Source organism: Propithecus coquereli, unplaced genomic scaffold, assembly GCF_000956105.1.
Source record: "Propithecus coquereli isolate 6110/MARCELLA unplaced genomic scaffold, Pcoq_1.0 Scaffold12, whole genome shotgun sequence".
Taxonomy (NCBI): Eukaryota; Metazoa; Chordata; class Mammalia; order Primates; family Indriidae; genus Propithecus; species Propithecus coquereli.
Window position 1 is genome coordinate 9,369,890 of NW_012136080.1, and position 24,008 is coordinate 9,393,897.

General features: G+C 38.3%; 1 protein-coding gene across 1 annotated transcript in view; it reads right to left on the reverse strand.

The window, feature by feature from the left end:
• Nucleotides 1–4,157: 4,157 nt before the first annotated feature.
• The window catches only part of ACAD11 (acyl-CoA dehydrogenase family, member 11), a 118,368-nt gene continuing 98,517 nt past the window's right edge, over nucleotides 4,158–24,008 (reverse strand). Inside the window, exons 13-19 of the mRNA XM_012663299.1 lie at nucleotides 20,190–20,256; nucleotides 19,090–19,175; nucleotides 17,168–17,239; nucleotides 16,125–16,279; nucleotides 7,630–7,746; nucleotides 6,641–6,750; nucleotides 4,158–5,144 (exon numbers count right to left, since the gene is read on the reverse strand). Coding sequence (XP_012518753.1) covers nucleotides 5,030–5,144; nucleotides 6,641–6,750; nucleotides 7,630–7,746; nucleotides 16,125–16,279; nucleotides 17,168–17,239; nucleotides 19,090–19,175; nucleotides 20,190–20,256 — 722 coding nt within the window. The 3' untranslated portion in view covers nucleotides 4,158–5,029. The remainder of the gene's footprint in view (nucleotides 5,145–6,640; nucleotides 6,751–7,629; nucleotides 7,747–16,124; nucleotides 16,280–17,167; nucleotides 17,240–19,089; nucleotides 19,176–20,189; nucleotides 20,257–24,008) is intronic.

Consider the following 24,008-nt stretch of genomic DNA (forward strand, 5'->3'; position numbering starts at 1 on the left):
GGTGGCTTTAGCCATCAGCCCAGTGGTGAAGGAGGGCTGAGAAAATGCCTTCTCAGACCCTGTCCATGCAGCTGGTCGCCACTTGACCAGTACTTAGGGTGTCCTAAGAGTGAGGCACCGCTCCTGAATAAATAATCACCCTTTACCTATTCACACATTTTTTGGGCAAAGGCAAGGCAGAGAACAGCTCTTGTCTCACAGAGCTTACTGTAGCCACACTCTGACACTAGAACGGGCATGGGTTTTCTTCACAATAAACTCGTGATCACCACGATTAGAAAGAGGTGCTGAAAAACAGAAAAAAAGAAAAATACATGGCAGGATCATAAACCCGAAATGCTCTTTGTCTGCCCTGAATTAAGGGAGGACACTTCCCAGAATCCTGCTTATTTGGAAAATTGGAAAATTCTAACAATCACCAGAAGTGGTTTTGTTTCTCTTAGACTTTCTCTTCCCGACTTCGCTCCACACCTAGAGCTGATCACAGTCCTCCAGCTGATTAGACTGGATTACACATCAGGAGAAAAAAATTAAGTGCATATTCCCCTGGATTGTGAAATACTCATTTAACATCTGTTACAGAAACTGACTTGCCCAGAGCGCTGTGCACCTCCCACTGCTGGGGCTCTGATGTCCTTTCTAAGGCCTAGGTCTTCTCCAGCTGCCCATAACCCATTCTGGGTCTCTTGCCCAACCTCTGTGTTAACAGGCTAGGGCTCAGGCTTTGGCTCTGTTCTGTTTGCAGACCCATAAACGAATGCTTTGTCCTCTCACCGAAGCTGTGCTGCAACCCAGGGATCAGGAGAGCATCCATGCACACTCTTCATTCGCTGATACTCTTTTCGAGTGCCTGCTGGATGTAAGACGTGATCCAGGGACCGAGGAGACACCAGTACGCAAAAAAGTAAGATAAGTGAATATAGGAGGGAAAAGTGGGGCTTACATTCTAGTGAGCAGACAGACCATAAACAAATACACGTGCACACACACACACATATCAGGTGGTAAGTGCTGTGAGAAAGGCAGATAAGCAGGTAGAGAATGACAAAGCATGTGGTGCTAGTTTAGAGCAATGGTCAGGAAAGGATACTTTAATAAGGTGATTTTTGAGCAGACACCTGGAAAATCTCACAGTAGAACCTTTCAGGCACAGAAAACATCAGAACCAAGGCTCAGAGGCCCAGATGTGCTTGTGTGCTGGAACAGCAGCCAGGAGGCCATGATGGAGTGAGCGGGGGATGAGATCAGATAGGTGTCAGGGGACAAGCTCAGAGGGAACTTTGTTGGCCAAAGCAAGGACCCTGAATTTATGCTATTAATAAGTGAGATGGAAGCCACTGCAGCCTTTGAGAGGGTCACCCTGGCTGCTGTGAGGACAGAGCAGAAGTCCGGCTAGGAGACTACTGCAGTGATCCAGGTAAAAGAAATGGTGGAGAAAGACATGTGGCAGACAAACAGGGGCCAGAAGTGCTAACGGAGGGCCTGCTGATTGATCTCGTCCCCACCCCCCTTTACTCTGTCTGTTGGGGAGGGAGGGATCATCTAGTGCTAGTGACAGAGGCCAGGCGAGGTGACCTGGCTTGACAGAAATAGAACATTTTTCATAGCAGACATTTTCATAAATACATTTCATTTTATAAAATCATTTATTTAAGAAGTTTATAAATTTAAATCCCTTAGGTAGCCTAGGTTAAAAAGTGCCTTACTTCTGAACTTCCCAGAGACGGCTGCAGCTTACTTTAAGAATAAAAAGAATAGCGGTTTTGGCAAGCCCTGTGCAACTTTTCCATTAAAATACCTAAATGCCGTATTGGACTTTGCTGCTTTTCACCTACTTTAGTTTCCTTCAATGAAATACAAGCATGCCCGTGACACATAAGTGGACCACAGTTGCATGGGAACAGCTGGGGTGACGTGGACCTACCTTGGGGATGCCTTTATAAATAACCACAAGTTGATGAGGAAATCAGCTCCTCCATAATCAGCTGAACCTTCTGTTGTGTGTTTTCAAAGTTAAAAATGTCAACTACCAGAGATCCTTACCTGGCCACTCCCCTGGACAAGCACAGCTACCCCTTGCGCATCCTAACAGTGTTGTTAGAGGAAGACTGTGACCTTTTTGCGTGGAGCCTTGTGGTGGTGTCTTGCCTGTCTGGCAATGAGGCCCCTCCTCCCTGGTCACTGACGACTGGCAACCTTGGAGGGGTCTTGAGGGGAAGAGCCCTAACTGGTGAGCTCGCTCCTCCCTCCCCTCTCCCTGCCATGTAGTTATTATAAAGGGCAACTTCTCATTTTAAAATCATGTGGTTTCAAGCGTATGGCAAACCTGGCAGACTGTCCCAGGCTCAGTGACTCCTGGTGACAGCCTGAGGAGACAGAGCCTTAGAAACGGCCCTGAAGCTCAGGAGCTTACAGTCAGTCCATTCACTCACCACGAATGAGGCATCGATCTTGGACTTGATCTTCTCATTTTATCCTTTGGAGACTTTTTTCCCTTTCAAAACAATCCTTACTGTTCTTCTTAATGTAATTTTATCGGAATAAATTCAGGGTAGGGAGAAAGGTAAGTATGGTTCACGTGGAGTGACTTGCTATAGGGATGGCCAGGTACGTGACAATAGATTAATTGAAACGAATCAGCAACCAATTCAGCCAGCTTTCCTCAGAGAAACCAATTACCACAAAATTATAAGTACCAGACATAGCCTTTAATTCTGATTGTTCAAAACAATCCTGATTTCTTCCAAATCACAATCTCTCAAATTAATAGTTTGGATTATAAGGTTTTATCCACTTTAAGGATACTTTATAAAGTACTTTACTGTGTTTCACACATTTCAAGATGTTTCTACATGGCTTTAGTGATTCTCAGGACAAACCCTCAGTAGGTACAGGTCCCCTAGGAATAAAAAGTTAACGTCAATGTGGGGAAAGAAGAATGCGGTACGGAGAGGTTAAGGCCAACGGCAAATGTTTACAAGGCCCGCACAACACACCGAGGGGCAGAGCCCACGTCTTTGTCAAATCCCTGCTTCCCACCTCCACCCCACCCCAAGAAAAAATTTAAGTCATGATTGAAAGAGTCTCTGGATATCAAAAAATCATGTGATGTATATACTTTCTAATAAACATTTTTAGGAATAAAAATACATTATTTTAAAATTTAAAAAATTACAAGGTAGTACTCCTATGGTGTCCATCTAAAAAGGTAACAAGGAACAGGTGAAATCAATCTTAATATGTTATTTAATTCAATATATCTAAAATATAATTTCAATGTGTAATCAATATAAAAACTATTAATGAGATATTTTACATTTTTTTCATGCTAAGTCTTCAAAATAACCAAATTTTGGTACCAAATACCAAAGTATTTTATTTTTTTTAAAAAATCATCATTTATTTTTTATTTTTTTCAAAGTAAAAGATTTTAATGCATCTCTGTGATTGTGAGACTAGATAGACACATGCAAAAAATTATTAAGGATATAGAATATTTGAATAATACAATTAACAAACTTGATTTAATGGACATATATAGAATTCTGTACTGAAAAACTGCAAAATGAATATTTTTTAGACATGTATGAAACATTTACAAAAATTAACCCTATATTATACCATAAATCGAACCTCAACAAATTTCAAAGACTTGCCAAATACCAATGTATTTTATACTTTTTTCTTTGTTGGATGCTAAATTTTCAAAGTACTTGCTCTGTATTTAGATTTCATAAAATTTATAGTTGAAAAAGTAGATTCACATACTTAAATTATTCCAAGCATACTTAAAAGTTTTCTAATAACTAAGTTGAGAATTGATATTTAAATTAAAATTTTTTTTTTTTTTGAGACAGAGTCTGGCTCTGTTGCCCGGGCTAGAGTGCCACGGCATCAGCCTAGCTCACAGCAACCTCAAACTCCTGGGCTCAAGCGATCCTTCTGCCTCAGCCTCCTAAGTAGCTAGGACTACAGGCACGCGCCACCATGCCCGGCTAATTTTTTCTATATATTTTTTTTTTAGTTGTCTGATTAATTTCTTTCTATTTTTAGTAGAGACGGGGTCTCGCTCTTGCTCAGGCTGGTCTCGAACTCCTGACCTTGAGCGATCCACCCGCCTCGGCCTCCCAGAGTGCTAGGATTACAGGCGTGAGCCACCTCGCCCGGCCTAAATTAAAATTTTTAAAAACTAAAAATTTAGTTCTTCAGTTGTACTAGCCACATTCCACGTGCTCAAGAGTCACATGTGGTCAATGGCTACACTATATGGGACAGAGCTGATGTAAACAGCCACAAGCATGTTTGCATTGGGTGTTGTATTAACATAACGGCATTCAGAGCAGACTGTCTTTAATCTCTTCGCAAAATGAAAGAACTTTCTTGTAGCTCAAACTGTCCACTGTTCTCATAAACATTTTATAAACAGTTGAAATGGTTCTTAATAACATTTTCTCATAGGATGCCATGTTTTCTAGTAAACTTTAAACTGCATTCAGATTTTATGCATAAGTGCTTCCCGTTGAATTATGAAGAGGTGTACAATTATATGAATTCTAAAACAATTCCATCAGTCATGCTTCTCTCCAGTACAAACATTAGTACAAAGTATTAAACCAACCCTTAAAAAGACAGTCCCATTCTATTGTTTCCAAAATAAATGATGAAATGTTTCTAGAATTATTTACTTACATGGAAAATTCCTGAAAATCAAAAAGTGAGAATATTTTTATGCCTATGATTTAGCTCTTCAGTTTACTTCATGATCTCTTTACATGTTATATTTAAAAAGTAAATGCTGAACCACTTGGGCACTAGACTGAATGACAACAGCGATAGAATTTCTTGTTTAACTTAAACCTGTGCAATCCTTGAAATTATAAAACCCACTCATCAAAATAGATGCTAAAATCTTTACCACAAGTAATTAACCCGGTGCTCAAACTGCTGCAAAAATATGAGAGTCAAATGTTGGAGTCAAGTTTGTATAAAGGAGAGTTTTGGCCTGAGGGATGTGGTGGTGTCACTCTCCTCACATCTTGGCTGTCAGTCCTCTGGCTTGGTCCCGCAGTTCCATCTTTGCGATGGCTGAGAGGTGGACTTCATCAGGCCCATCTGCTAAGCGCAAAGTTCTAGTGAGGGCATACCTGAAAAAACAAAAAAAGAGCAGGATCATGGGAGCTATCAAAGAGGAACATGATAATATCAGTCACTCTGATTCTAAGCCAAGACTATATTAATTCGTGAAATCCTGTCAAAGTAGGAGAAGGAGTACAAGGAAAATAAGCCAAGGGGCTTCTGAAATACTATTTTATTTATTTACTTATTTATTTATTTTTATTTATGTTTTTTGAGACAGAGTCTTGCTCTGTTGCCGGGCTAGAGTGCCACAGTGTCAGGCTAGCTCACAGCAACCTCAAACTCCTGGGCTCAAGCGATCCTCCTGCCTCAACCTCCCAAGTAGCTGGGACTACAGGCGCACGCCCCCATGCCCAGCTAATTTTTTCTATTTTTAATAGAGACAGGGTCTCACTCTTGCTCAGACTGGTCTCTTACTCCTGAGCTCAAGTGATACACCCACCTTGGCCTCCCAGAGTGCTAGGATTACTGGCGTGAGCCACTGCACCTGGCCGAAATGCTATTTAGAGTTCCAACTTGGGAAACTTAAATGGCAAAGTACAGTGGGGTTAATCTGGTTCTTGGTTTGTCACAGGTTACCAGAAGTTGCTAGAATTTAGAGATCTCTTAGGTAAGCTCCAGGAAGTGAATGGTTTGATACTATATATTTAGTTCTTTCTTAAGATTAAAAATTGATGAGGCATGAGACTATCTCCAGTATGATACACAAGATGACACTAGACTGTGTGGAGATGGAAGGCTGGGGAGTGGAGAATGTTCCTTCTTGCCCCCCAGTAATCAGAATCTGGATATAATATAGTCGCTGGTATGTACTGCTGTGAATTCAGCTGCAGCCTCCCTGTGTGGGTAGTAAACTGTCCTAAGTGCACACAGCCTGGCTCTGGGTCCCCTTTGGCTGTCTCTGCACCACTCCCTCCCTTCTGATTCAGAGCAGAACCCCATGCTGCATCTATAGCCCGGAACCCTCGGTGGGTCCCCTCAGCGTAAAAGTTAACATAATAGAGTGAAGTGATGATTATAATCATAAGAGCAACTATTCTTGGTGCTGAACTCTATATTAAAGTACCTCTAACACTTCCTTTAGCCTTCAGTTACACTTTAAAGTAAGGTAGTATCTTTTATCTATAGATTTTTTAACTCTAAGCCTATCAAATGTAGATGGTTCTTTTTTTTTTTTTTTTCTTCTCTGAGACAGGGTCTTGCTCTGTCACCCAGGCTAGAGTACAGTGGCATCATCATAGCTCACTGCAACCTCAAACTCCTGGGCTCAAGTGATCTTCCTGCCTCAGCCCCCTGAGTAGCTGGGACTAGAAGCGCCTCCACCATACCTGGTTAATTATTCCATTGTTTGTAGAGATGAGGTCTTGCTCTTGCTCAGGCTGGTCTTGAACTCCTGGCCTCAAGTGATCCTCCCACTTTGGCCTCCCAAAGTGCTAGGATTATAGGCATTAGCCACTGTGCCTGGCTATCAAATATAGATGGTTCTTAAATAACATCTACTCACATGTTAGCCAGAGGATAATCCTGGGAAACGCCAGCTCCTCCACACACCTGGATGGCCCGGTCTATAATTTTGCAGACAGCCCGTGGGGCAGCCACTTTGATCATTGCAATCTATATGAGCAAGATATGAAAAGAATGCTTGTTTCTTAGACTACACATAATGTAGCAGAATTTGATATAATCTGGATTTTCTTTGTAAAACCAAACAAAAATTTTCCCATGCCCAAGTCACTACTAAAACAAGATCTTTGATGAAAGCCAACAAAGAGATCCTGCTGTAATGCAGTTAATGGCCATATTTCAGTCAATACAGACCCTCTGGGAAGAGATATTTCTTCCAGACATGTTATTTATTTATTTATAACTTGCCTCATTTCCAAGAGAATGTCAGGCAGCTGATAAATCACACTTATCACCATAGGATCATAAAAAAAGTTCAAGGGTCTATGCTCCACAATCAGTTTTCTTTTAGCAATTTTATAGGTTTTTAGAATTAAACAGTTATGTCCTTATTCCATATAAGCCAGAAACCTAAGAGGGCAGGGGACAAGAGGTACCTTTTATGAAACATTCGCTATGTGGCAGCTTCATGCTGAGCATTCTATATACATCATCTTGGTTACTCTTCACAAGAACCCTAGGCCATAGGCAGAAAGGTTAGGTACTTTGCCCATGGGCACGAGGCTAGCAGTAAGTGACATAGTGGGTACAACTAATTCCAGGTCTGCATAAAGCCTAAGATTTCCCTACTCTTTGTTGCTGTATCTCAAGAATGCTGAAGATATGCTGCATCCCGAAAATCATTCCCTATAGCAGCCTAGTGAAAGGAAAACTAGCAAGTGACGGACATTTATAATCTTTAAGCCAAAATCACATGGAGCTTCCAATATTCTGAGTGCCATCAAGGTACCACGAAAAGTGAAATGCCCGATGGGTGGGAGAAGTGGAGGAGGCTCAGCAATTGGTGGTCCGGGGTGGGGGGAGTCTCACCTCCTTCTTAGCGCCAGCACTGCCCAGAGTGTCTATGCTGTGGGCGGCTTTCAGCGTCAACAAGCGGATCTCCTCAATGGCAATGCGGCTTTCAGCAATCCAGTGAGCCACAACCTCCTGCAGGGGAGCAACAGGCAGCAAAAGGAAGGAGGAGCTAAGGCACATCTGATATCCACACGTAACACAGCCTGTCTAGTGAACACACTCTGTAGGCTAAGGATTGTTCACGAGCCTTACTTGATATATTTTTAAAAATGGAAGAGTTAATTCATTTGATATATACCAGCCTAGCCACATACCGGTGGAATGTTACAGTTAAAATTAGAAGACTTTAGGAAGGAATTTTATTTGCTCAGGAAAATCATTTATTTTGGATATCTTAATGTCAAAGGTCAAGATGGCTGGTGTGAGCAACTGTCTTGTTGCCAAAGCACTCCTCGCTGGCCCTCATGAATGCCAATCGTATGCTCTCATCAAAACTCGGCTAAATGCATGGTAGTGGAGCTGCTTATCGACAAACTAGGTAAGGCTCAGCACAGTTTCAGTGTGGGGATGATCCAGCAGTCCTTCGTGGTGTTGTTACTGTTATTTACTAAAAGTGACCATTTTATTTGGTTCTATGAATTTTAACACATGTATACATTGTTATAACCACAATCAGGGCACAGAACTGTTCCATATCCCCACAGAACTCGCTGGTGCTGCTCTTTTTTAGTCACACCCTTCTCTCATTGCTAACTTTTGGCAACCATTGATAGGTTTGGCCATCACCAAAGTTTTGTCTTTTCCAGAATGTCATATAAGTGTAATCATATAGCATGTATTATTTTTATTTTTATTTTTTTTTAGAGATGAAGTCTTGCTTGTTGCCCAGGTTAGACTCAAACTCCTGGGCTCAAGTGATCCTCCCACCTCAGTCTCCCAAGTAGCTGGGACTATAGGTGTGCACCACCACACTCAGCAATATAGCATATATTCTTTTAAGACTGGCGTCTTTCACTCAGTGTAATGCCTTTTGAGTTGCATCCAAATTGTTCCATGTGTAAACTATTCATTCTTTTTTATTGCTGAGTAGTGTTCCATTGCAGGGATATATCACAGTTTGTTTATCCATTTCCTTGTTGAAGGACCTTTGTGTTGTTCCCAGTTTTTGATTATTAATAGAGCTTCTGTAAACATTTGTATATAGGTTGTGGTATGGACATACATTTTCATTTTTTAAAGCGGACACCAGGAGTGGAATTGTTGGGTCAGTGGCAAATGTTTATATGAAGCTGTCAAACAGTTTTCCTGAGTGGCTGTATGTTTTGCATTCCTACCAGTAATGTATGAGAGCTCCAGTTGCTCCCCAAACTTTTAGCACTTGGTATTGTCAGTACTATTTTATTTAGTCATTTTAACAGTATACAGAGATATCTTATCAGGGTTTTAATTTGGATTTCCCTAATGGCTAATGATGTTGATCCCCTTTTGAGGTGCTTATCTGTCATCTCTATATCCTCTTTGGTGACATGTCTGTTCATGTGTTTTGCCCATTTTTTAACTGGGTTGTTTGTTTTCTTACTGCAATTGACCCTTGAACAATGTGGGAGTTAGGGGTACCGATGTCCCACACAGTCAAAAGTCCAAGTATAACTTTTGACTCCCCCAAATCTTAACTACTAACAGCCTACTGTTGACTGGAAGTCTTACCAATAACATTAAAAGTTGATTAACACATATTTTGTTTGTTATACATAGTGTATTCTTATAATAATGTAAGCTAAAGAAAATGCTATTAAAAAATCATAAGGAAGAGAAAATATATTCACTATTCATTAATTGGAAGTGGATCATCATAAAGGTCATTGTATTCATTGTCTTCTCATTATCCTGGGCCATAAAACAAACCTCAAGAAATTTAAAAGAATTAAAATAATACAGAGTTTGTTCAGTGACCACAATGAGATTAAACTAGAAATAAATAACAAAAAGAAAATAGGAAAATTTCCAAACCACTTGGAAATTAAGTGACACACTTCTAAATAATCCATGAATCAAAGAGGAGTCTCAAGGGAAATTAAGAAATGTATGGACCTGAATGAACATGAAAATACAACATTTCTAAATTTGTGGGACACAGGTAAAGAAGTGCTGAGAGGGAAATTTATAGCACTAAATGCTTACATTAGATCAAAGGAAAAGTCTCAAATCAGTAATCTGTGCTCCCTACCCACCTCAAGAACCTAAAAAAAGAAGAGCAAAATAAACCCAAATAAAGCACAAGGAAATAATAAAGAGCAGACGTAAATAAAATTGAAAACAAAAAAATAGTGAAAATTAATGAAACAAAGATCTTGTTAATGTTAAGACCTAACATATCAATTATTATATTGTATAATTTTATACATTAATTTATTCTTTTAAAAATCAGTACAATTGACAGGCCTCTAGCAAGACTGACAAAGAAAAAGGAGACATGAATTACTAATATCAGGAATGAAACATGTTGATATGACTGCAGACCCTGCAGACGTCAATAGACTAATACTGTGAACAACTCTAAACACATAAAGTTGACAGATTTAGACAAAATGGACCACCCCCTCAAAAACCACAAACTACCACAACTCATCCAATATAAAATAGCTAAAGTGAAGAGCCCCAGAACTATTAAGGAAATTGAATTTAAAATTTAACACCCCCTCCCCCTAAATCTCACTGGAGAACTCTACCAAATGTTTAAAGAAGAATTAATGCCAATACTAGATAATCTCTTTCAGAAAGTAGAAGAAGTGGAACACTTTCAAGATTATTTTGTAAAGCTAGTGTTACCCTGATACCAAACCTAATAAAGACAGTACAAAAATAAGACAAAACAAGAGACCAACATCCCTCATGACTACATATGCAAAAATCCTTATTCAGCAATATATAAAAAGAATTATATACCATGACAAAGTGGGATTAGTCCAATGATGCAAAGTTTGTTCACCATTTAGAAATGATCAGATAAAGTAGAATCAATGTACTCCACAATAATAATAAGGTAAAGAATAAAAATTCCATGGTCTTAAAAATTAATGCAGAAAAAGCATCTGTCAAAATTCATTGCTCATTCAGGATAAAAACTCAGAAGACCAGTTGTCAAGAGAAACTCAATTTGATAAAGAACATTTACAATAAACCTATAACTAACATAATTAATGTTCCCCTAATATCAGGAACAAGGTTAGGATGTCAGCTCTCATCATTCTTATTCAACATGGTGCTGGAAGTTCTAGCTAGTGCAATGAGGCAAGGAAAGGAAATCAAAGGCATACATATTAGAAAGGAGGCAATAAAACTGCCCCTTATTTGCAGATGACATTATTTACAAAAAAACTCCTGGAACTAATAAGTTCAACAAGGTCACAGGACACAAGATAAACACAAAAACTAACACAGGATATAAGATAAACACAAAATCAATTATATTTCTATATACTCATAATGGAAACATAGACACTGAAATTAAAAACAATGCCATTTATAATTGTTCAAAAAATTGAAATACTTACATATAAGACTTGTATGCTGAAAGCTACACATAGATGATGAAAGAAACCAAGAAAAGCTAAATAAATAAATGGAGAGACATACCATGTTCATTGAATAGAAAACTCTAATTGTTATCAATATATATCAATTCCTTCCAAACTGACATATAGGTTTAACACAATTCCTATCAAAATCCCAGTAAGATATTTTTGCAGATATAGCCAAGATTATTTTAAAAATTGTATGAGGAGGCAAAGGAATTAGAATAGCTGAAAAACTTTTGAAAGAAAAGACTAATGTAGAGGAATCAGTCAAGCTTATTTAAGACTAATTATATAATTACAGTAATCAAGACTGTGGTGTTGGCACAGAGACACACACATAGATAATTAGGACAGATAACCCAGAAAAACACCCACACAAATATGCCTGACTGATTTTTGAGAAGGTCACGAAAGCAATTTAATGGAGGAAAGATAGTCTTTTCAACAAATGTTGCTGGAGCAATTGTATTACACAGGCAAACAACAATAACAACAACAACAAAACACACACACACACACAAAAACCTTGATCTAAGTCTCATACTTTATATAAAAAATTAAGTTGAAATGTATTGCAGACTCAAATGTAAAACGTAAAACTTTTAGATATAAATTATAGAAGAAAATCTGGATATAGGACTGGGCAAAGTGCTCTTAGACTTGATACGACTAGCATGATCTATACAAGAAAAAATTGACAAATTAGAGTTCATTAAAATTAAATACTTTTGTTCTGTGAAAGACTCTATTAAGTGGATGAAAAGACAAGCTACAGAGTGGGAGAAAATATTTGCAAACCACATAGCTGACAAAGGGTAGTATCTAGAATACATAAAGAACTCACAGAATTCAATAGTGAACAGAACGTAGACAAAAGACATGAACTGAAGAGCAGCAAATAAGCATAAAAAAAGATGTTCAACATGATTTGTCATTAGGGTAACATAAATTAAGGCCACAATACGATATCACCACAAACGTATCAGAATGGCTAAAATAAAAGAATAGTGACACCACCAAATTCTGGAAGGGATGTGGAAAGACTAGATCACTGATACATAGTTGATGAGAATGAAAAGTAGAAAAGAGTTTGTTGGTTTCTTAAAAAACTAAATATGCAACTACCATATGACCTAGTAATTATACTCTTGGGCATTTCTCTCAGAGAAATGAAAACTTACGTTCACACAAAAACCTACACAAAATGTTTGTTTATTGCAGCTTTATTTGTAATAGCGCAAAACTGGGAACAACCAGATGTCCCTCAACAGGTAAACAGTTAAACAAACTGTAGTTCATCCATATCAAGGAATACCACATGAGAATGAAAAGGAACCAACTAAGGATACACACAACCTGATGAATCTCTAAAGAATTAAACTGAGGGAAAAAGCCAATCCTAAAAGTTTGCATACTGTAAGATTCCATTCTTGGAATGACAAAATTATAAAATGAAGAACACATTAGTGGCTACTAGAAGTAAATGAGGAAGTGGGGTGGGAGCAAAGTGGGTGTGGCTATAAAAGGCAACATGAAGGATCCCTGTAGGGGTGGAAATGTTCTGTATTCGGCTGTATCAATGACAACATCCTGGTTCTGATATTGTGCTACTGTTTTGCTAGATGTTACCATTGGGGGAAACTGGGTAGAGGGTACAAGAGATCTGTTATTTCTTATACTTGTATGTGACTCTACAATTACCTCAAAATAATTTCATTTGTTTAATGAAAACAAATTGGTACTTGCTTCTCTTTTAGCTTAGAGAACACTCTCTGAGTTTTCCCTATTTGTCAGAACTTGGAAGAAAAGAGAGGAGGTAAACAGAAGAATACGTAGGGAAATCAAACCCACCATAAATCTCACAAGTAACCAAACATTCAGAATTCAGCATTGAAACCCAGGGGAGATACTAAATGCTTCTGGTTGACTGTAATGGGTATTTTGATTTCAAATTCTAAACATATAATTGGTGTTTACATGGAGAATAATTTTTGTTAAGATGAGTCAGACCAGTAGACAATTATAGTGCTTTGATTCAAGCCACATTAACCTTCCACAGCCATTTTTATGCTTGGTCATCTTTGCTCTTCAACAGGGGATATTTGATTAGAGTTTCTCTAGAGCAGTTATGTTTGATGTGATAGCCACTAACCACATGTGGCTGCTGGGCATTTGAAATATGCGTAAGCTGAACTGAGTTGTACTACAAGTGTAAAATATACCGATTTTGAATAATAAAAGAATGTAAAACATATTCATTAGTAATATTTTTATATTGATTTCATGTTGAAATGATAACATTTTGGATGTACTAGATTAAATAAAATACATTCAAATTAATTTGGTCTGTTTCTTTTTATTTTTTTTAAATGTTGCTACTAGAAAATTTAAAATTACATTGTGGCTCACGGTGTATTTCTATTGGACGGCTCTGTCCTAAAGGTTAAAACATGGCTCTGAATTAACAATTTCAAATAAGCTGCCAGCAATCAATGAATATTTTTTGGTGGCTGTAAAACTGGTTATAACTTCATGAACAGAATCAAAATGCATTTACTTAGCAGCTTTAGAATAAAGGACGTGTTCTCAGCTGGGTCTCCACACATCGCTAGATTTGCTGAAAAGCACTGAGTGGGTAGAAACTAAGTGTTCTAGGGAACTGCCAGATTTATTTACTAAGCCAGAACTTTGATTGAGAACTTTTTGCTTTAGAGCCTGGAAAAATTTAGAACGCAGCTGGAAGGAGTCTCCAAATTCAGGGAAATGGAATATTCCTTTTACAAATTGGAAGAAAAAAAAAAAGCTGGCCCACATTCTTGTTTATGACATGTTCATACATCTCTTTTTGCTTCTGCCAGATGATTTCATTTGTGCCAGATGTGAGAAGTTTCTAGTGAAGAAAGACATGTTTTGAAAAAGCCCAGGCTAGCTCTGCATGACACATTAAAAGGCAGGAGGGAAATGTTTCTCTAGTATAGTATTAAAATACCAGTCATGAAAGCAGCACCCAGGCAGTGTGTTTTTGTGCATTCAAGATGCCCGTCTGCCCACTGTACTGTGTCCTCTCAGCACCCTGCTCCAGGGTTTGCATGACAAGCTTGAATAGAGACGAGGAGAAGAAGTAATGGTCGGTGCCATGAGCAACTCCGGTCCCTCTTCAGGAATGGCAGGAGCTGTATCCATGGCCCAGAAGGTCACACTATCTCACCTCTTCCCATCCAACAGCAGAACCCTTGCCCTCACCATATACTAAAGAGGTTCCCCACAAATTAGTCCCAGGTGTGGTGTCAGAGAGCAGGCCATATTGTTTCATAAAAACAATGATATGAATAAATCATATATATGCTGAATAATACTTCACAAAAAGCAAACATAGCATATAAGAATTTGAGGTAAAAAATATACTGTAGGGGCCGGGTGTAGTGGCTCATGCCTGTAATCCTAGCACTCTGGGAGGCCGAGGCAGGTGGATCACTTGAGCTCAGGAGTTCAAGACCAGCCTGAGCAAGAGAGCGACACATCTCTACTAAAAAAAATAGAAAGAAATGAGTTGGACAACTAAAAATATATAGAAAAAAATTAGCCAGGCATGGTGGCTCATGCCTGTACTCCCAGCTACTCCTATACTCCCAGCTACTCCTGTAGTCCCAGCTACTCTAGGCTGATGCCATGGCACTCTAGCCCAGGCAACAGAGTGAGACTCTGTCAAAAAAAAAAAAAAAAAAAAATTGCAAAATTTTATAAGGTGGTCATAAATGTAGTTTACAAGGAGACCAATGTACTAAAATATACATGTCCAACAAACACAAACACGATTCTATCACAAGTTTGACCTCACACTAACATGTTAGCAATCATAAATATTAAATATTTAATAATTCTTCTTGCCTTCATTCTTTCATTCACTCATTCATTTGTTTATTTGAGACAGGGTCTCGCTCTGTCACCTAGGCTGGAGTGTAGTGGCATCATCATAGCTCACGGCAACCTCAAACTCCTGGGCTCAAACGATCCTCCTGCCTCAGTCTCCTGCGTAGCTGGGACTACAGGAACATGCCACCACGTCCAGCTATTTTAAATTTTTTTTGTAGAAATAGAGTCTTGCTATGTCACCCAGGGTGGTCTCAAATTCCTGGCCTCAAGTGCTCCTCCTGCCTTGGCCTCCCAAAGAGCTGTGATTACAAGTGTGAGCTCCTTTGCCCAGCCTTCCCTGACTTCTTAAAATTTAGAAGGGGGATGATTTGAATATCCCTCTTCACTGTAAAAGGCTTTCCAAGGAAGTCTGAAATGATACCTTATTTTTCTTCTCAATCCATATTTCCTAATTTTGATTATATTGCCCACATGTAACTATGTTTACAGTGCTTTGTAAACAACAGACTCAGCAGTATATAATTTATAGATGAAAATTCAAAAATCATGAACATCCCACCATGGCCCCATTTCTACTTGGATTTCTCCAGTGATAGGGAACTCAATTCCTCCCAAGGCAGTCCATTCCATTTTTAAATCTCTCTAACAGAATGTTCCTCCTTTCCCTGTATTTTGGGCTGTTTTCCTATATCTTTACACTATCTGTTCTAATTCCTTCTAGGAAACCAAAAGACAAGGCAAATCCCTCTTCCTTATGACAGCCTCTTCATGTCTACAGAGAGAGCTCTAAGGTGTCAAGTTTTCTAGAGAATGAGAATCTGAAAAAGTTGAAGGAATTGTCCACACTCTTGTGTGCTGAGGTGTTGAAGCGCTTTAGAAGTTATTTAATCTTTCATGGAGATAAATACCTCTCATCAGACTACATTTAAATACAGACATAAATATGCTTTATGGAAAAGAATCAGTTGTTCATGTAGAGGAAAACTTTCACTAGGTAGTGGTTTTGTTCAAGGTTAGTACACTGAGCTATACAAAATCCTCATAAGTAATCATCCTTACATGTGCATACAGTTTCTTCTTAAAGGCTACCCTTTGTGATGCCCGTTCACACATGATCTGCAAAGCATGTTCTGCCAAACCGACTGTTCTCATACAGTGGTGGATTCTGCCAGGTCCGAGGCGGCCTTGGGAAATTTCAAATCCCCTACCTTCACCTGTGAGAAAGGGAAACAAACGTGAAAACGGTCCAGCCCATTCCTTGTGTTAGTCACACAAATCCTCGGAAAATAATGAGCTGCCCTCAATAAAAATGGCATTCTGGTGAGAAAAAAGTCAGTTCTATAATGAGCTTCATTATGTATTTATGAGAATTTTGGTTTCTGTTTTAAAAACTACCATCATTAAATATTTCAATCAAATGTAAGAACTGTCTCTTGAGCTACTTTATTAGTGCAACAGTTACAAAGGTGGATAAGACACAGTCCCAACACCGAGAGTTAAAATCCAGAAGAGGGGGCAAGGATAAGGGCTATAGAAAGAAACAAAGAACGAAAGAGGAGGAAGAGATTTTCTGTTTGTCTTGTAACCTTATGGCCCCGCAGGTGTTAGTAGTGGCTTGTTGTGTGGATGGGGTGAGAAACAAAAGCATTCCTGAGAGGTAGTATTTTGAGAGGTTCTTTGAAGGTTGCATAGAATTCTAACAAGCAAGAGGATAGAGTCATTCCAGGCACATAGTGTTCAGAGTTATTTATGCTTCTAACTTGTATACAAGACTTGAATTCAGAAAGTACTGAGGTTTTCTTAAAACAAGCAGAGGCCTACAGATCTTGTTTTAGGAAAAAGTGTGTTGCTCTGAATTGTATAATTCATATATTTAGTCATGTTTTCAATTGATGTAATATACAAAGCCACATCCAACACTTAAATAAAACCTTACTATTCCATATAGGAAAATCCACAAAATGGAAAACTTGTCCTTGATAAATGGAGTAAACAAGAAAGGAGAGTATCTAAATTAAGGTAGACTGCATATCTTTTCCAGATTTAGACCTGAAAATATTAATATACAATACTGGCGAATCATTTGTACAAATTTATCTCACCTAGTATTAAATTGGTGGCAGGAACTCGTACTTGATTAAAATGGATCTCAAAATGTCCTCCATGAAAATTATCTATAAAATAGAAAAAAAATTTTAAAGAGCAATCTGAGTTGACCAAAAAAGTCACATGTAATTAGTCTGCCAAAGTATAATTACTCAAAGAAAGTGGGATTTAAAAGACTCCTTTGTCAAGAACATTCCTAGGTAGACCTCAGCCCAGAACCCATAGCACCTAGTAGCCCAGAAAACTCATCCACTGTTCAAGTTAGAGAGATTTTAGAATCATTTGATCCAGAGGGTTTCTAATTCATTCTCTGAAGTTGTAGAGCTACGAAAAAGAATGACTGGGCTCCACAGCTCCACCCAGATTATTTTATTATTGTTTTATTATTGCTTCTGCCTTGAAATATTTTATATATGGGATTCCAAATTGCAAAAAAAGTTTTGCATGGGAAAAGAAAATTTTGCTTGGAAAAAAAAAGTTTTAATGTTTCAAAAATTGAAAGTGAGTAGTGTAAGTTGAATTTCTTATTTCTGTCATGGAAACTAATGCCTGAATATGCACAGGGACCGCCTGAAGGGACAGAGCAAGTTCAGTGTTAGTGACTATGCTGAGACTGGACCTTCAGGTAGGTTTACTTTCAGTCCATACTTGTTCTGCCCTATGTCTGCCTCTTGAAAATGCTGATGTTTGAATTACTGAGCCTGGGAACACATTCACACTTTCATCTTTGTATCACCCTTCTCCTCGCCAAATTCTAGAGATAATCTCATGCTGACTCTACACCCTTTTCCTGTCAGAATAGACATTAATAATCAACCTTCTCCATACTGTTTCTTTTGGCCTTGAACATAGGGCATTGGAAACATGCTGGTGAATTTTTCATACTGAAAATGCAAAGGTAGGCTCTGCAGTGGATGCTATTTGCAGCTGAACAATATTATAAATCCATTTTTGGTCTTTTAGGCCATAGATCTGCAACCCAACAATTTCTCTTGTGCACTTTGCTCCACTGAGCTTGTTCATCCTATCTTGCCACCTAAGCTTAATGTGTGGGTACATCTTAGAGCTGCATCTTACAGAAGGTAAAGATGTCAAACGTTCTATGAAACTGCAAGTCTTATTATCTGCCACTTGAACATATTCAGTAGTCATATTCAATGATATAGAGAAAGCCAGAGGCACCACAGAACCTGAAGTTCAATCAACTTTTTCAAAGCATTTACCACCTGACATGCTATGTAATTTACTCCTTTACATGTTCGTAGTTATTACTTGTCTCCTTTACCAGCATGTAACCTCCGTGAAGGCAAGAGTCTTGGTCTGTTGTGTTCACTAATGCATTCCAAGCACCTAGTAGTACTCAGTACTCAATAAATACTTGCTGAGTGGATGACCTGAGTAGCATGGACACAATAGACATGTGCCTAGGGAGGGTGGCAGGAAAGAAAAGAATCCTTGCTTCTTAGAAATTCTACTCAAGGGCATAAGGAAAAGTCTGTATTCAAATAAGTCAAAACTCATTGCTTATTAACAGTTCTTACAGGTTGACTGAATAAGAAAGCTAAACTTGGAGATAAAAATAAATTTCATTGTAGATTACCTAGATTTAATTTATCTATATCTATTTCATTAATTCATTATCATGGATGACAGAGAGAAGACTGCCAGAGTTGCTGTTCCTTAAATACAATCTGCCCTTTCCTGAAAAGTAAATGAAATGAGGTAGAATGCTGTACTAGCTCTTTTTATTTGCTCCATTCTGAAATCCACTGGCATTTATATTAAGACTGTTGTCAGAAGCAAGGAGATTTCTAAGAATTCATCTCATATATTAAAATGCTATCTATTCCCTTCAATGTTACTGCATATCCTAGTCTTCTTGCTTGCTAATGCATGGGCATATTTATTGAGTACTTACCCAGATAGCCAAAAACTGACAGAGGCCTTATTATTTCTACTCCAGGTGTGTTGATAGGAACAAGAACCATGCTGTGTTGTTTGTGTCTAGTCAAAAAAAAAAAAAAAACAAAACAGTGTTAGGAAAAGTTAGTTGCTCAGCAGAAAAATAAAACAGATTCAGGCAAAGTCTCAATCCCAATCATGTCTTTGTTGCTGTTGTTGTTATCATGCAATCATACAAGAAATGAGGGCTGGAATGGAAACTATGTAAAAGACACACATCGCGCACAGTCTGATGCAGGCTGTGATTGGGAACAAAAAAATGATTTGAAAATAAGTGAAGTTGTTTGAGGTTTCTCATTGCTCAACAATGATAACTGGGAACTGATATACAAAATGAAACATTATGAGATTATTGCATTGATCTAACTATCTAATTACTTTATTATTACAGACAGTTCTGAAACATTTTATGTCTAACAATCTGATCCAAATAACTCTGATGATTTAGCAACACTTTCTAATGCTGGAAATTCCACAGTGAAGAATGTACAACAACACTCCCTAATGTTTTCCTAATATATCTTTGGGCAAAATACTTGTGAAATACAAATATGTAACATTTAATCTCACAACATATTTTATATTATTATGATTTGTGAGCCCAAATAGTGCATGTTAAGTAAATTAAGAAGTTAGGGAGAAAGATTGACTCTTATTCCTATATAGATTTCTCAATCAGAATTGTTTTATAGGCCAGGCATGGTGGCTCATACCTGTAATCCTAACATTTTGGGAGGCCAAGGTGGGAGGATTGCTTAAGGCCAGGAGTTAGAGACCAGCCTGGGCAATATAGAGAGACCCCATCTCTGTAAAAAATCAAAAAAAAAAACTAGCCAGGCATGGTGGCACATGCCTGTAGTTCTGGCTACTTGGAAGAATGAGGCAGGAGGATCACTTGAGCCTAGGAGTTTGAGGCTGCTGTGAGCTATGATGATGCCACTGCATGCCAGCCTGAGTGACAGAGCAAGACCTTGTTTCAAAAATAAAAAGAGAAAGAAAGAAAGAAAGGAAGGAAGGAAGGAAGGAAGGAAGGAAAAAAAAGAATTGTTTTATTACCTGGAGACAGAAATATTTTTAGTTCTTCCCAAAACAATTGCAATTTTGCACTTGGGATTCCCAGCTCCTAAAACCAGGAGGAAAATAAGCAGAATAGATTATAAAAGGAAATTTGTGGTTTGACATTTCACCCTGAAGGTTCTAATCTTTCCAAGTTTAACTCTGGCAAAAAAACAAGTAAATAGGAAGAAAATCCTTGATTGATTAATATAGTAATGCCTATGTACAACACAGTACATCACCCAAGAAGAATGACTAGGCAAGGCCAAGAATGGACTCCATCGATGAAAGCTGCTGCACAAAAATAACCAGAAGTCAAAGAAGCATGAAACAGTTATAACCATTATAGCAAAAGGACAGCTGTCCTATTCATAACATTTCAGAATCAGTATGCTAGAAATGTGTAATTTTATATGTCTAATATATTTAATATATCCACATATATCAGGCTCTGATCCCACCACTTTCAGTAAGCCTAGTTCTCATTCATTGATTTATTAAGGGTCGGAAACTTGAAAATGTAAAGTTATTCTCATCTGAATGCAAAATTTTATCACAGTTCAGAGGTCTGTGGCAATTGCCCACTGGGGTCTCCTTGCAAAAAGTACATTTCATGTTTGCCAGTAAGTCTAAGCATCTAGTCCCTCAGGGAAACTACTATTTAACTGGCTTTCCTATTACAAAGCCACAAACAACTAACTGGATCAGATTGGATTAAACACATCTGCACAAAGTCTCAAACAAATTATCAAATTCTAGTTCCTAATTCCTTATAAAAAGAGGTTCCAAGAGGTTTGAAATCACATATTTATTAGCACCATGCTCTAACCAACTGAACTAACTGGCCACCGCATTGAAATCACATATTTAATGAGAAATGTTAGAAATTATGTCAAATAGTTGAATAATAACAAAGTCCCAGGAGTTAAAATGATAAACTCCATGGAACATATTAAAGGACATTGCAGGTATATAATCAGTAAAATCCAGATTGTGGGAAATCTACAAAACAATCCAGATTCTTCAACAATTAAATTGCAACAAAAAGAAAAGAGAGAGATAGAGGGGTATCTTATACCTGCACTCCCCAACTCCCCCCCCCCCCAAGGACCTGTACCAGTCTGTATTGGAACTGGTCTGTTAGGAACTGGGCCACACAGCAGGAGGTGAGCAGCTGGTAAGCAAGAGAGCAAAGCTTCATCTGTATTCACAGCCACTCCCCTTTGCTCACATCACTGCATAAGCTCCGCCTCCTGTCAGACAGATCAGCAACAGCACTAGATTCTCACTGAAGTGTGAACCCTATTGTAAACTGCACATGTGAGGGATCTACGTGGCGCGTGCTCCTTATGAGAATCTAATGCCTGATGATCTGAGGTGGAGCTGAGGTGGCAATGCTAGCACTGGGAGCAGCTTGCAAATACAGATCATCATTAGCAGAGAGGTTTGATTGCATAATAAATGTAATGCACTTGAATCATCCCCAAACCAGGCCCCCCCATACCCCCCACTCCGGTCTGTGGAAAAATTGTCTTCCATGAAACCAGTCCCTGGTGCCAAAAAGGTTGGGTGCTGGCTTATAAGATTAAAAGAAACTTTTTAAAAGGGATATCAACCAAGAACAATTTTTAGACCTTACTTGAATCCTCATTCAATCAAACAAAATAAAAAGTATTAATGGCAATTATGAAACAATTTGAAATTTGAATACTTATTGTATATGTAATGATATTAAGTAATTTTAGGTATGCTAATAGTATTGTGGTTATATTTTTGAAAGAGCCCTTATTGAGATACACACTAAAATATCTGTGAAGGAAACAATGTGATGTCTGGGGTTTATTTCAAAATAGTATGGGGAGAAGAGGGAATGGTGGTAGGAATAAAGCTAAATTGCCCATGAGCTGAAAATTGTTAAAACTATTCAAAGCGTTTTCTTGGGAAAACTCAATGTGTAGCAGGGATATGAAGGAGAAATATGCTTGGTGTAGTGAAATGTCTAGAAACAGCTCACATAACTGTGAACATGAGGTGTATGGGAAAGCAAAGCCCGGAGGAAAGAGTTGAATTAACTCTACAGATTGAGAAGGGATTGGGAAGAGGACAGGGTGAAGAAGCAGTCCTAGGAGAAAGATGATTAGGCAAGAAACAGAGACCAAGGCAAGCAGAGGTAAAGAACCAGAAGAGAGGATAAAATTGAAGAGTTAAGTTGGAGAGAAGGGGTCCACTTTAAACATCAGCACTTACATTTGAAATTTTGAAACTCCTTAGAGTTGAGCCTCTGGCTCTGTAGAAGAAACAAATGAAATAGAATATACAAATACAGCTCTTGTAGAGTTTTCAGTCTATCTGAGGAGATACCAAATAAAAAGAGAAAACTATACAATGGAAATAACCTAAAATTTCCTAAAGTTCAGCATGGAAACTGAGCTAGTAGCTTTTCTAAAACCAATTTGGAGAGATTCAAAATGGCAGAAATATGTGTTTGCCTCCTATTGCTCATGAAATCCCATTGAAATAAAAATATAAAAGTGCAATCAAGGCATAACTATACCAGAAAAGGCAGCAGAGGTCAGGCACAGGATGGGGGGTGCTGGGGACCACAAACAGATGAGAGATTCCAATAAATATCTGGGAAACAGGTGAAGGCAAGTTGAACAATGAAATTGGCAAAGAAGTCAGTGTCTAGAAAACGTTGCAAGGAACTGCAAAGGGAAAGAATTCTGGCCTCAGAGTCAGAAAGTTTGACTGAGAAGTAAGGCTACAAAAGAGGGATAATCAAAGATTTATAAGGAGGCAAATGCAGCAGCTGGCATTCTTAAGGCAAGTATCTGGCACTTAGACTGAAGAAGAAGAGTATACAGTATGTTAAAAGACTAGACTAAACTCATTCTGATACTTGGGGAGCTATAGCCTGAAAGCTAGCTTCCCATCAGCTGACTCTAAAGTGAATCCCAGTCATGCTCCTCCAAGAGTTTTCTTACAGAATTCCTTCGCAGGAAAGAAACACAGCTGGAAAAGAGTTCTATATTAATAACAGAGAAAACCTCAACCAGCTACCCTTCCTTTTCTCTGAAGTCCGAATAGAAAACCAAGAATCTGTAGCATGTGAAAAGAATCTGCAACATTAAAGAGAATGACTGACCAAAATAAACTGGAAAACTGACCACAAAAGAATAAAACAAAACAAGAAACAGGGAGACTGTAAAAACAACTGTCACAGAGGTAAAAGTCTGAGAAGGGGCAAAATGTTTTACAATTTGTCTCTTTAAAACCTCCACCCTTTTTGGGAATTAAAACTTGCATTCCTGCCCAAGGCCAGTAATCAAAGGGACAGAAAAATATTCTTTGTTTTCTAGTATCTTTAACCACAGGAGATGGCTCAACAAAATCATACAGAGGTCACAAGATCCTCTTCACTGGAGATAAGGTCAACCAAAACCACCAACACAGTTAGACAACAATAGCCCAAAGCCACAACATGTGACACTGGGCACACAGACCCAAGCCTAACCTCTGAAAACTCCCCTTTAAAAAGTCCTGTATTTCTGCTTAAAGGCAGGATGGGGTCTTTTGAGACGCTAGTCTGCCGCCCTCCTCATTTACTGGCAAATTAATAAACTTCTCTTTCCTTTTCCTCAAACCACTTGTCCTCATTCTTCATTCTCATTGATTTGGTCTCGGAGGCAAGTACCAAACTTTTGGTAACACAACAACAATGACAAAACTGAGCTAAACCAAACAAAAACTCTAGTGTAATATGAGAGATACAAATGTATTGTAGCCATAAAACCAGAAAAGTATGCTATGAAACAGGAA